At 37.3% G+C, this 13,335-nt stretch overlaps 1 protein-coding gene across 5 annotated transcripts in view; it reads right to left on the bottom strand.

Annotated features, from left to right (window-relative positions):
• Positions 1 to 2,844: 2,844 nt before the first annotated feature.
• LOC134344149 (septin-11) overlaps positions 2,845 to 13,335 on the bottom strand; it is a 93,490-nt gene continuing 82,999 nt past the window's right edge. Inside the window, exons 10-11 of one of the 5 annotated variants that reach the window (XR_010017376.1) lie at positions 4,976 to 6,200; positions 2,845 to 4,469 (exon numbers count right to left, since the gene is read on the bottom strand). Coding sequence is in view for 4 of the 5 variants with exons in the window: in XM_063043466.1 (XP_062899536.1) it covers positions 6,176 to 6,200 (25 nt within the window). In the remaining variant the exon portion in view is untranslated. Of the gene's footprint in view, positions 7,928 to 13,335 lie in introns of all 5 variants that reach the window. The other 4 variants (XM_063043467.1, XM_063043468.1, XM_063043466.1 and 1 more) reach the window with 4 other exon arrangements.

Below are 13,335 nucleotides of genomic sequence, written 5' to 3' on the forward strand. Positions count from 1 at the left end.
AATATCCACTGCCTTCCCTTCATCCACTTTCCTGGTAACCTCCTCAAAAAACTCCAACAGAGTGGTCAAACATGACCTACCACGCACAAAGCCATGTTGACTCTCCCTAATAAGCCCCTGTCTATCCAAATGCTTGTAGATTCTGTCTCTTAGTACTCCCTCCAATAACTTACCTACTACTGACGTTAAACTCACCGGCCTACAATTTCCCGGATTACTTTTCGATCCTTTTTTAAACAACGGAACAACATGAGCCACTCTCCAATCCTCCAGCACTTCACCCGTAGACAGCGACATTTTAAATATTTCTGCCAGGGCCCCCGCAATTTCAACACTAGTCTCCTTCAAGGTCCGAGGGAACACTCTGTCAGGTCTCGGGGATTTATCCACGAACTTTCCTCAAGACAGCAAGCACCTCCTCCTTTTCAATCTGTACAGTTTCCATGGTCTCACTACTCGATTCCCTCAATTCCATAGATTTCATGCCAGCTTCCTTAGTAAATACTGACTCAAAAAACCTACTTAAGATCTCCCCCATTTCCTTTGGTTCCGCACAAAGCCGACCACTCTGATCTTCAAGAGGACCAATTTTATCCCTTACAATCCTTTTGCTCTTAATATACTTGTAAAAGCTCTTTGGATTATCCTTCACTTTGACTGCCAAGGCAACCTCATGTCTTCTTTTAGCCCTCCTGATTTCTTTCTTAAGTATTTTCTTGCACTTCTTATACTCCTCAAGCACCTGATTTACCCTGTTTCCTATACATTTCATACAACTCCCTCTTCTTCTTTATCAGAGTTGCAATATCCCTTGAGAACCAAGGTTCCTTATTCCTATTCAATTTGCCTTTAATCCTGACAGGAACGTACAAACTCTGCACTCTCAATATTTCCCCTTTGAAGGCTTCCCACCTACCAATCACATCTTTGCCAGAGAACAACCTGTCCCAATCCATGCTTTTTAGATCCTTTCTCATTTCTCCAAATTTGGCCTTCTTCCAGTCAGAACCTCAACCCTAGGACCAGATCTATCCTTGTCCATGATCAAGTTGAAACTAATGGTGTTATGATCACTGGAACCAAAGTGCTCCCCTACACAGACTTCTGTCACTTGCCCTAGTTCGTTTCCTAACAGGAGATCCAATATTGCATCCCCTCTAGTTGGTCCCTCTATATACTGATTTAGAAAACTTTCCTGAACACATTTTACAAACTCTAAACCATCTAGACCCCTAACAGTATGGGAGTCCCAATCAATGTATGGAAAATTAAAATCCCCTACCACCACAACTTTATGTTTCCTGCAGTTGCCTGCTATCTCTCTGCAGATTTGCTCTTCCAAGTCTCGTTGACTATTGGGTGATCTGTAATACAATCCCACTAATGTGGCCATACCTTTCCTGTTTCTCAGCTCCACCCATAAGGACTCAGTAGACAAGCCCTCTAATCTGTCCTGCCTGAGCACTGCTGTAATATTTTCCCTAACAAGCAATGCTACTCCCCACCTTTCATTCCTCTGCCTCGATCACATCTGAAACATCGGAACCCTGGAATATTAAGCTGCCAGTCCTGCCCCTCCTGTAGCCAAGTTTCACTAATTGCTACATCATAATTCCACGTGTCAATCCACACCCTCAACTCATCCGCCTTCCCCGCAATACTCCTGGCATTGAAATATATATACACCTCAGAAGATTTTTTACCACCACTCACAACCTTTCTATCAGCGGATTTGCTTAAACTTTCAACATCATTTATTTTCACCCCAGCCACACTGTCAGCTCTGGCACTCTGGTTCCCATCCCCCTGCAAATCTAGTTTAAAGCCTCCCCAATAGCACTAACAAACCTCCCTGAAAGGATATTGGTCCCCCTGTGGTTCAAGTGTAACCCGTCTGTCTTGTACAGGTCCCACCTGCCCCAGAAGAGGTCCCAATGATCCTTAAATCTGAAACCCAGCCCCCTACACCAGTTCCTCAGCCACTTGTTCCTCCTCCAGAGCATCCTATTCCTACGCTCACTGGCACCCAGCACAGGTAGCAATCCTGAGATTACCACCCTTGAGGTCCTGCTTTTCAACTTCCTACCAAGCTCTCTAAACTCACCGTCCAGGACCTCTTCACTCTTCCTTGCTATGTCATTGGTACCGATGTGCACCACGACATCTGGCTGGTCACCCTCCCACTTCTATCGCTATGTCTTTCAGGACCCTAGGGTGCAGTTCATCTGGGCTGGGTGACTTATGTAGCCTTAGGTCTTTCAGCTTTTTGAGCACCTTCTCCCTTTTAATAGTAACTGCACTCACTTCTCTTCCTAAAAGCAAATCTAGGTGGTTATTTGCATTTTGCTGTACTGTTTAAGCAATGCTCTAAATTTTTTAAAATTTTGGAAAAAAGGCCAATGAGACTTCTTTTGACAACTTTAGGTTTAGATGTTTTCTCCTTGCACAAAATGTGATGCTTCTAATCGCTTTGAAGTTTTAAGAGAATTACATACCAGTATGCTGCAACACACTGAGGGCAACTATTCTTCAATAGTTCCTTTTAGGATTTCCATCTCTCTATTTTAGACAAGAACAAACTTAATTTTGGAAGAAATGCTCCCCCTTAATTTTATTAAAATACTTACTTCAACAAAGGAGTAAAAAAAAAGGGATACTGTAAAAACTTCACTGTCACCCAAAAGAGATGCATGATGGAGTTTTGGTCTAAAATACTTTTAAAGGTGCAGTGTGCCTATGTTTGGAAAAGTTATATGTAACAGAGTTAAAATGGATGCAAGGGTCATTAATTTTGCTTAAAAATTTGATTAATTTGCATTTCATAGTTTCAATGCATTTTTATTGTTGCTGCAGCACTAGTTTTGAAATCCAAGATCTGAATTGCAGTGAGCAAGCCAGGAGAATTAAAGTTACATCACGAGGTGAGGCCAACATCTTCCTTTTCTGACAATGTGCAATTTTGACAGACCTCCAGTATACATTGTTGTATGGAGAAACTTCCTAGGTTGGGGATGAAATAGTGATTTGATAGCAAACTGCAAAACAAATATCAAAATTGCAGCTATACAGAACTTAATTTATCCAGCTTTTATTTAAATTCAAAAGAAGACATCAAGAATCAAAAAGTTAAAACATTAGTGCATGAAAGATGAAAGTAAACAAGAAACACATAACCTAGAGTGTTTATCACATGGAGAATTAGGGTGAAGCTGTGGTTTAAAAGTCACTTTATTTTGTTGTAAAATTTCACTTTTCACAGTCTCCAAACAAATGTTCAAATACAGGATATCTGTTACAGGAAAGCATACTCAACTAGATCAGAACACCGCACATCTGAAAAGCCAGTGTGGTTATACTGGAGCACAATTTTCATCCAGTACCACATCAGGATTGCAGCCTTCATATCTTCATTATATTTACACTGGCCACTAAACTAGAATAAACGTTATTTGCACTTTACTTGTTGCAAAATATTTAATCTTTATTAATGTAGAAAGGTGCATTTGAAGAGTAGTGACCTACAGGGCTTCACACCCAATTAAGTGATATTTAAGCTTGGTAACTCTATATAGTTGGCACAGAAAAGAGGGGTTAAATGGCCTTTCCCCCCTGCACCCTTCACCTTTAATAACAATCCTTGGAAATGATTTCAATTATTGACCAAATGTTACATAAGTAAACAAATGCAACTGCTTCACTGATGTCAAGTAGTTCAGATGATGTATAAAGTCTGGAGACACTAAAGGTGATATTTTTGCAAAAAAACAACTAAAAGCATTTCACTGGATGCAATATTAATAAAAAGGTCCTGATTTAACATACTAAAACTTGAGCAAAAAAGTTTAAAAATTCAGTTATAAGTTTATTTTTAAAAAAAACCTTGGCCGCCTTCAGTTTCCCCTCTGATATCTATGTGACAAGAAGTATCACGCGTCAACATTTTGAGAGTTGATCGGTCTTTTCCCACTAAATCAATTTAGCATACATGAGTCTGAAATGTGTAATCAACAAAAAAAAAACATGTATTTCTTAGGTAGTCTTTATAAGTGGGTTTAGGCTTACTTACAGAGATGAATTGAAAAGTAAAAATTGTAAGGCTATCAAAAAACAGGCCTAAACAAAAAGATTACTGCATGTTATCAGAGGCACCATGGTCTCCAATACCACAATAAAATTTTATATTAGACAGACCCCAAATTAAAAAGGTTAGGTGCTTATAAATATTGCATTGTCTGGTCTTGGTTTTATCATGTAGAATATTTTAGGATTTTCCTCCATATGAAATGTATAAAATACATATCTATCATGCTACAGTACAAGAAATGTAACCAGCAAGGAGCAGAGATAAAATGATGACCAAAGAAAGAATTCTTCTGCGTGGTGTGTGAATATATTGTAGCTCTTCTAAAGCTTTGGGTATCTTGTCCAGTGGAGAAGGGGACAGGCAGCAGGACAACTAGATAAAGAAGCTATAGAGGAAAGTTAAAGAAAGAATATTGGTTAAACAGTGGAGAGAGGGGGAGGGTGGGTAAAAACAAAGAGGAACAGAATAAATCCGTCTAAACACACTTTCAAACCCCAAGGAGAAACTAGGAAAACTGTGCACAAATGGAATTTCTTGAAAAGGCAAGTTGTTAAAAAAAAGCAAACATGATGACAGTCAACCTTTATTATTACCTTTAGTGGTGCAATTCATTTGATGCTAGCTTCCTTCTAATAACTTGGCAGAATATTAATCTGCAGCAGACATCACTGTTAGACCCAATCCTGACCCAGATGTAAACCACATTTTTTTCTTTTACGTAGATTGTATCCTACTTGGTGTAATCGCAGTACCCCACTTTAGACCCATGAAGCTTAATTATAAACCAATGTATTTTTCGTTTAAGACCTGGAAGCTAATATCTTTGTTTTAAACTGAAGATAAGTATATCCCAAAATATCCCTTATGAGCCATAAATTGGAATTGACATACAATGTACTTTTCTTTGTCCTGTGAAGAGACAGATTTCCTCCCACCTGTAATCATATAGAATAGTGAATGCCAGAGAAATCCACAACATCAGAAATCTCTACCTACAATTTCACAGTCAAAAGCGTTAGGAGAATGTGTAGGTATACAGAAACAGTACATAGACTTTTTTCTGCAAGCACATCTAGTAAGCTGCATACAATGAACAAGGAAGGTTACTAGTTTACACTGATGAAACAAGACCACAATACAACTTCTCAATTTAAAGAAAAAAAACACAAAATACACATAAGCACAAGAAAGTCACACAGGTTGCAAGTTATGCAGGTTCTGGGCTTTCACTTCTAGGAGCCAATTGTATTAGTGTTACAAGCAGCTGTGATACAATTATCTCCAATGCATAGGGTTTTAGAGGAATATTGAAAACACTTCACACACCACACAGGGGTCATACAAAAACATCTATCTGAACAAGATGCATCAGTGCTGGCACCATTATATTTATATGTGCTCTAGAATACACAAATTGTGGATATAACAAATAGCTTAGTATTTTATAACAGTATCCAAATGAACTACTGTTACTCATGATCACCTTAAAAACCACAACAGTGATGAAAGCATAGCTTTTGAGATCTGAAATATATTTAAGGATTTACTAATTTCTTCTCTTCCACCTCACTTGCTTCCCAATAAATTCACATAAAGAAAGCAGGAAGCATAAAAGTACATTGTGTACACATAGTTCACCTCTTTAAGAACTGCACATAAGCAATGTAGAGACATCTGGTTTGGTACACATATGTATGTAATGGTGCATCGTAAAGAAATAATTATATTTAGCAACAAGCTCATTTAAGATGTTGGAGTTCATATGAATGTATTAAAATTTATATGCTTAAAGATTACCAGAGTGTTTACCTCATTATATATGTGGAGCACAATAAATGCAAAATAAAATATGGCAGCGCTTAATGTGCAAGGCATTTTACAGATAAACAGAAAGAGGAAAGGAGTGGGAGGCAGCTGGTGCAAGATATTAGTTGTTCTGGAACTGCTCTGAACCAAACTAATAAAATTAGCTCAGAGTACAGACTAGCAATCATTTGGGCTATATGCTTCAATTCTGAACATTAAAACTTCAACTCCCGTACTTACATGCAAGGGTGAAAGTACAATCCAATTAGATTTGTGGGATATTAGTTATTCCGTGCAGAGCCAAGGATTACTGTGAAAACAAGGCAGAAGATATACAGAAACAAAATAAAACAGATGCCAGGGTAATCAGCCAATATCATCCAGGAAGGGCATAGAGCTAAAAGCATTCTCCTTTGACAAGCCCTCAAAATTATAGTTGCAGGATTAATTTTTAAATCTTACTGTAAGGTCATTAGGAAAAAGTGTAGTTAAGGATTTCATTAATATTGCTCCTTCCTCCCTTTCTTTTGGAGTGGAGTAGGTTTTCAAGCCAAAATAAGATGGCCTTTAATACTTTCTGACAGGTATTAGTATTTCAGAAGGACAACTAGTTATGTTACTCTTTCTCTTTCCAAGAGTCAATAAACTACATCATTTTCAGGTGTTCTACCTAGCTCACAGCTGACGTTGAGGAAAAGCTCTGTCCAAATGAAGCAGACTGAAGGACTTGGTGGAATTTGAACTGAAGGTCTACAGGGGTAATTAAATAGTTTTGTTGGCATTGAACTATCAAACTATGTAACGCCTTTACCAGTATCATTATTTTTAGAAAAAGGAGAAAAAAAACTAGTAAAATTAATACACTGATAAGAATTCAACCCCGAGAAGAAATACAAATTTCAAGATTACCTTTATACAGATTTAAATGGCAATCTGCAGTAACAAAGTCTTTTTAAAGACAGTGCCTTCAAATTAGATTCCCTCTAAAAAAAATGGCATGTATCATTCAATAGATTAGGTCCAATTTACCAAACAGTATAATTTCACATCTTATAACATGTAGAGTTTTAAAGTAACTGGCGTGTGGTTAAAAGCTTGTGACTGAAATGCGCGTAGTTCAAATGGAGGGCATTGTTAGGACTATTCATGCATACCTCAAGGTAGGTACCACCTCTCCTTGTCCAGAGCCACATGTATTTAGACAAAACGGAAACCTACCACTGAAAAGTGTGAATCTGCGAAAATGGCACAATAATTCTGATGCTTGTTTTAATAGCAGTGGAGGAGAGGCATTACCAAGCCAGAAGAAAACAGATCAGCATCAGTAACAGAAGCAAATTCACATCTGGCATGAGGGAATTAATCATCCACTTGGGAAAGGGTTCCAAAAGGGAAAATTTGTCCAAACGGAAACACAGCACCAAGTTAGAGCAGCTTTAGTGCGTACATATAAAAAAGTACAAATAATATTTTAAACTCCACCTTATTAATGACAGAAACACACGTACATCAGAAATATATTCGTGGAACTAGGAAAACATCAGATTCATACAAATGATCCAAAATAAAATTACGTTACTTCTGAAGCAGCCCATATCTTGTGGTAACAACAGTAAAATCTGTGAATCAGTTATCTGCAAATTATTATGTCTGGATCTGATTTCTGTAAGATTCCAAATGGGAAAGGATCTATATACATCAGTCCTTCCCTGCAGAGTGCCTTGCCCTAATTCCAGCATACAAAATGGAATATGACAACTAGCCTAATATGTTAACTACAGTTTGATTTCAATTCATTAGAAACTTTACTTTTCCCCAAGCCCCTCAGAAACAAGGTGCACTCCTTTTTTCATTTCATGGAATCCACACTAAAGGATTTTCCTATTTTCCTATATTAAAAGACAATTGTTAATATTCTTTTAATACTATTTCTGTAAAAAAGAATGGATGGACATTTTGATGGAAGATGCGTTACAGCTAAGCAGATGGATAGGGTGGTATCCTTGACTTGCCAGGGTTGCTTATGTGAAGCTTGCACTGCAATCAAACAAAAGGAAACAAAACAAAACAATTAGAAATCATATGCTATAAATTAATGTGTAGCATTCCAATACAATCCCATAAGCAGCGATTAAAAATACAAACCATATTTACAAACAGCTGCCTTTAATTACAACTACAAATAAATAGCCTGAGAAATATAGCAAATTATGTTTCAAATAAAAAAGCACAGCTTGAGCTGGTAAATTCACATATTTAACAAACTCATGCAAGAATTAAGAATGCCACGCATAAAACCCACAACGTCTACCAGACTAATCAAAATATCTTAAATTTCTAAACCAAAATGATGTAATGATCTTTATGTAGTTTCAAATGACTCTTTTACAGGCAAGAGCATTGAAGAGTGATTTCTTTATGTAATTAAACTCAGTGCAATGTTTCCTCACATTTAGAACCACTTGAGGAATGACTCAGTTCTATACTCCCTGTTACCTTAATCTTCAATATATGGAAATATAACAATTTAGTTCAGTAAGTCAGCAGAAATTCAAAATTACTGGGTTTGTTTCATTAGGTTTTCGTTCTAATGCCACATACTCCCTAGCAACTGCCATTGTTAAAATTGTACGTCGTGCTGAAAAGCACTGGATTTGATGACAAAGTCATCATATTAGAACATTACACAGCTGCAGATTAAAAACAGGAAGGGTACATGTAAGACAAATGTTCAAAAAGAGCATGGATTTAAACTATGAATATTAAGAATATCAAATGAGAGAAAATTGAAAGAATTTAACTTGAGGTCAGTACTGTTCATGATACAAATAGTAAAAATTTGGCCTCAAATTTTGAGAGTCTTTAATACAAGATGTATTAGGTGGATAAAGTATATGAATTAGTCATAATCTAAAAGGGCTGAGGAATGACTGGTGCAGCCCTGTTTCTTGTTATAAGTCAGGCATGAGTATTGTAAAGTGCTTGGGAGACATTCCAGGTCCTGCCCTCTCCTCTCATCATTCAGGATCTAAGTTTCCAAAACAGTTGGTTGGATTGTTATTGCAAAACATGACTTGGACTGCTGAAGATGGTTACAAGTCTTGTCCAGGTAATGGACAGACTGCACCCATGAAAGAGCGTTTGGGAAACTGGCAGAATGAATAGGGATAGATTTGTCACCTGCTGTGGCGCTGCAGGCATCTTCTGCAGAGCTGTGACAGAGCCTTCTCTCCCCAGAGAATAGAAAGGATACGGTAGTTTAAATGCTGCTCCCATCCTGTGTATGTCTTGGATTCTGGCAGATTTACAAGCATCTTGTGATCCACGCACTTCCCCATCCCAGGCTTGTGATGCTCACTCAAAATGGTGTCTTTTAGTAATAAATTATTTTAAAGCTTACAGCAGTAATTGGAAAGAGATTTTTGCTGGTAATTTAGACCTGTATGTTCAGTCATTTGAAATGCAAGGAGTGCTAAAACAACACAACCTACTATAAAAGGCCAAAAGAAGTCATGGCTCATCATCATGACACTGGTCACAAGTTAAATGCTTAATCATTTGTTACATCATTTGTTATAATTATGTGGTTTTGTCAGTTTTAGTCTTGGTTTGTCCAGTGTTTTCTGTGATATCTTTCTGGAGGAACATTGTATCATTTTTTAATGCATGCATTTCTAAATGACAATAAACGAGGATTGAATGTCCTCATAATCTAATCTAATCTAAATTTTAGGTGTTGCCTATTGAAAAGTTCTTAAACAGCAGCTGATTTAGAGTTTGTATCACAGCCTTACTGCAGTCTGCTTCCCCGTTAGAGCTCAACCAATTGAACCTACTGTATTTCCCATTTCAAGAGCCCAAATTGTGCACGCTAATTGATTGGGAGTGGTCTTCATAGCGAAGGCCAATTGTCACCTGACTGGGTGAGAGCAAATGGGCTTTCAGACAAAGTTCACTCTACAGCAATCCGGTAGCAATCATGCAGATGTTTCCACTCGTGAGTTACAGGATGCCAAGGTCAACTGCAGTATTTGTACTTGTATCCGAATTAAATCAGCTCACTCAAACTAGGCAGAGTGGAAAAAATAGTCAAAGAGCATCACTCCAGCCAAGATTTGAAATTATTTCAATAATCTAGAAATGTTTTTGGAACCTTTTACAGAAAAAGTTACGACAGAAACATGATTGCACAAATGAAAATTAAGTTGACATAAGTTATCTATAATTTGATCACAATCCAAATTATAAATGGCCATTTTGGCAGCATCTTAAAACTTTACTTATTAGATATTTTTACCATTTTTGCCACAAGAAGTGAAGATATCTAGCAATGACTGATACCTTCGAACATTCTACCTGAAAACACCAAATAGTTCCAAAACCAATTCTGTATTACTGAAAGAATTTTAAAACCAAGTTAATGGTGTGGTCTTTTAACCTTTTATTTTTAAATCCATCTAGTTAAAGTAAAGTTGATGATTAAGAACTTTGGAGAAAAATAAAGGACAAAAGCAACTATTACAATTGGATATGTTAAAAATCAATGAATGAGAATGAGGCCTCAAACTACCCCCCTCACCCCAAGAAAAACAAGGGAGGTGATGGTTGTGAAAAAGAATTCTTTAAAAAAAATCATAATATGAATTATATGGATATAAATATATAAATCATTACATGGACACGTCAAAATAATCACATATAAAAATTCCGCAAAAGAATTATGCTGGAAGTGTCTGCTCTCTGACATGAGGAAATTATTTGAGTTCTTCAGAGGAGGGTGCAATAGGAGGGAAAAAAGCAAATCTTCGGGGGGGGGGGGTCAGAAAAGAGAAAAAAATTATGCTGTAATACAGGGAGAGCTACTATTGCCAGAGCTCTTCAAGGGGTCGTGGAACCCGTGAACTGAGAGCACTTCTTTTGGGATTATGTATCCTGAACTCAGCAAACTTTTGATTTAGTGCCACATGGGAAGACCATGCAAGGAATCACTGAACAGTTAATGAACTGGATCAGAAACTTGTTGCATTAAAAGCAGAGAGCAAATGTGCTGTGCATGGTGACCACTGTGGCTTCCCCAGGGACTGGGATCGTTGCCATTTATGCTGCCTAGCAGTGATTCAGAAGTGCTTTCATATGCAAACTTGTCAGAATTGTGTGGGCAGCACAGTAGCGTAATGGTTAGTGCAACATTATTACAGCTCACGACATTCCGGAGTCCAGATCTCAACTCCAGAGCTACGTGCAGATCTGCTTATGGTATAAGAAACGTCTATGTGACATCTGGCTCCAGGAAACTACGTATTCAGATTAAAGAAAACAGAACATATCTAAGCGGGATATTCAAAATTCTCAAGATACTGATCAGTTGAACCAAACTAAAATTGTCGTGGCAAACACAAACACACAGAACTTAAACTCCTATTTCATACTGCGTGAAAAGGGTTCAAGGGGGAGTGTCCATTGGGGAAACTGAATTTGAGAACTTCAAGAGTGAGTAAGGGAGACACCTATCAATATGAACGTGTTGTAGGAAACATGCAACAGAACATACTCTGAATGCAGTGCAAGTCATACAATTTTAACAGTCCTCAACCATTAATGGTACGTTAAATTAAGCAAACAGTGAAATAACTAAAACAGCAAAAACAATGGTGTGATTGTTTAATTAACAAAATACTTTGGCACGTGAAACCTGATAAGCATATACAGCTGGAGACTCAGCCACAGCTGCTGCAGACCACTCCTATGCACCACTACCCCACTATAATAACAACCCCATTTTCCCCATCCCATGCGTGAACTTTCGTCCAAATCAGAAAAAGAATGCTTGAAGAATGGCAAGGATACAAATTATGCTTTGTTTTATCTTAATGTCACTAGCTCTGAACATTAGCAAAAGCAACAGCACCCAGATAATTTCAAGTTATTTCCTGATTTACTTTGATGTTCTTGTCTCAGCTACATATTCCAGGTTTCATGCTAGTTACATTGGAGAATGATGACATGCTATTCAGTTAACTATTTTTTCCTATTACTGAAAGTTTCCATACAACCAATTATATAAGCATCACCCAAAAACTAAATACAGTGGGTTTTGGTTAATTGGGACACATCAGTACCAGTACCTTTTGGCCCAATTAAGCAGCTTCCCCAAATAGCCAAAGTTTCATGAAAATAGTTTAAAAAGTATAAAAAAGCCAAACTACCATTTAACTGAGTACAAATTATGTATTTCAATGAAGTACCGAAATTAAAAACACTACCAATAATACTGCAGTACTATAAAACTGTGCATTAGTTCCTAATACTGTATTTATTGACGGAGGAATTTATTCAGTGCATGCTTCTGTGTTCTTCTGATTGACTGTAGATGAACAAAACCAGCGCAGACACCTAGTGGAGGTAATGGACTGCCTTATAGAATGTTTTTGATAACTGCATACTCCAAATCTTCACTTTCATTGTAACATTCAAGATGATTGTCGCTACCTTAAAATTCTTTGCAGGTTCCTAACTTGCTGAAGTAGTGAAATCGTTTCATTATCACTTCTGGTCATTTCTGGCATCTCCAAGCCTGAATGCTTGAAGCCACAGTGAGCAAGAGAGTCCTGAATTGCCTTACTGCATATTTTTTGCGAATTATCAGTGACAAAAATCACAACTTTTTGAACACAAACACATGCTACTGACACCATTTGAAAACTGTCTGCTTTAAGCATGGCATAGTGTCTAAAGGCCACACAAGTGCACACGACTGATGCTAGTTAGAAGCTGTTCAGCAACAGTCTCCTGTCCCAATTAGGTGCCACATTGTCCCAAATAAGTGGCTGTCCTAGTGAACTGACAGCCCAATTAACCAAATCCACTATATTTAAAAAAGATACATAGCGAAGACATTCCCAAACACTGCAGTTGTGACAGTGCATCTGTTTTTCTATTAACAAAGCAAGGAAATGGAATATGCAAAGTTATGCACCATGATTTCTGTACCTGAATTATTTTTTCACTATTATTTAACCAATATTAACTTTGGGAATGTCACACTTGAAACTTACCATCTACCCCACCCACACTCAAATATTTTTTGCCAAACACTGTCATATCTTCCTTCTGACACTAATTCACGAGTGCCATGTTGAATGACCACCTTGATCATATTAAAATCAATTTGGTTCTGTACAGATAAATAATCTGAACTAGAAGCAAGTCTCAACAACATCTACTTGATAGTTTTACTTTCCCTATAAAGTCAAAACAAGATAAAAGATAACCGTGCAACCTACAAAAGAATTTAAAGATCTGTAGGAAGATCACACACACGGGGAGTACATCATTCCAACAGACCGATCTTCTAATAACATATTGCAGTAAAAACAACTATATTTCTGATGACATTTACCAGATGTCAGAATATTAAAGGAAATTTTTCCTGATAGTTAGTCATT

The sequence above is a fragment of the Mobula hypostoma genome, chromosome 3, assembly GCF_963921235.1.
Source record: "Mobula hypostoma chromosome 3, sMobHyp1.1, whole genome shotgun sequence".
Taxonomy (NCBI): domain Eukaryota; kingdom Metazoa; phylum Chordata; class Chondrichthyes; order Myliobatiformes; family Myliobatidae; genus Mobula; species Mobula hypostoma.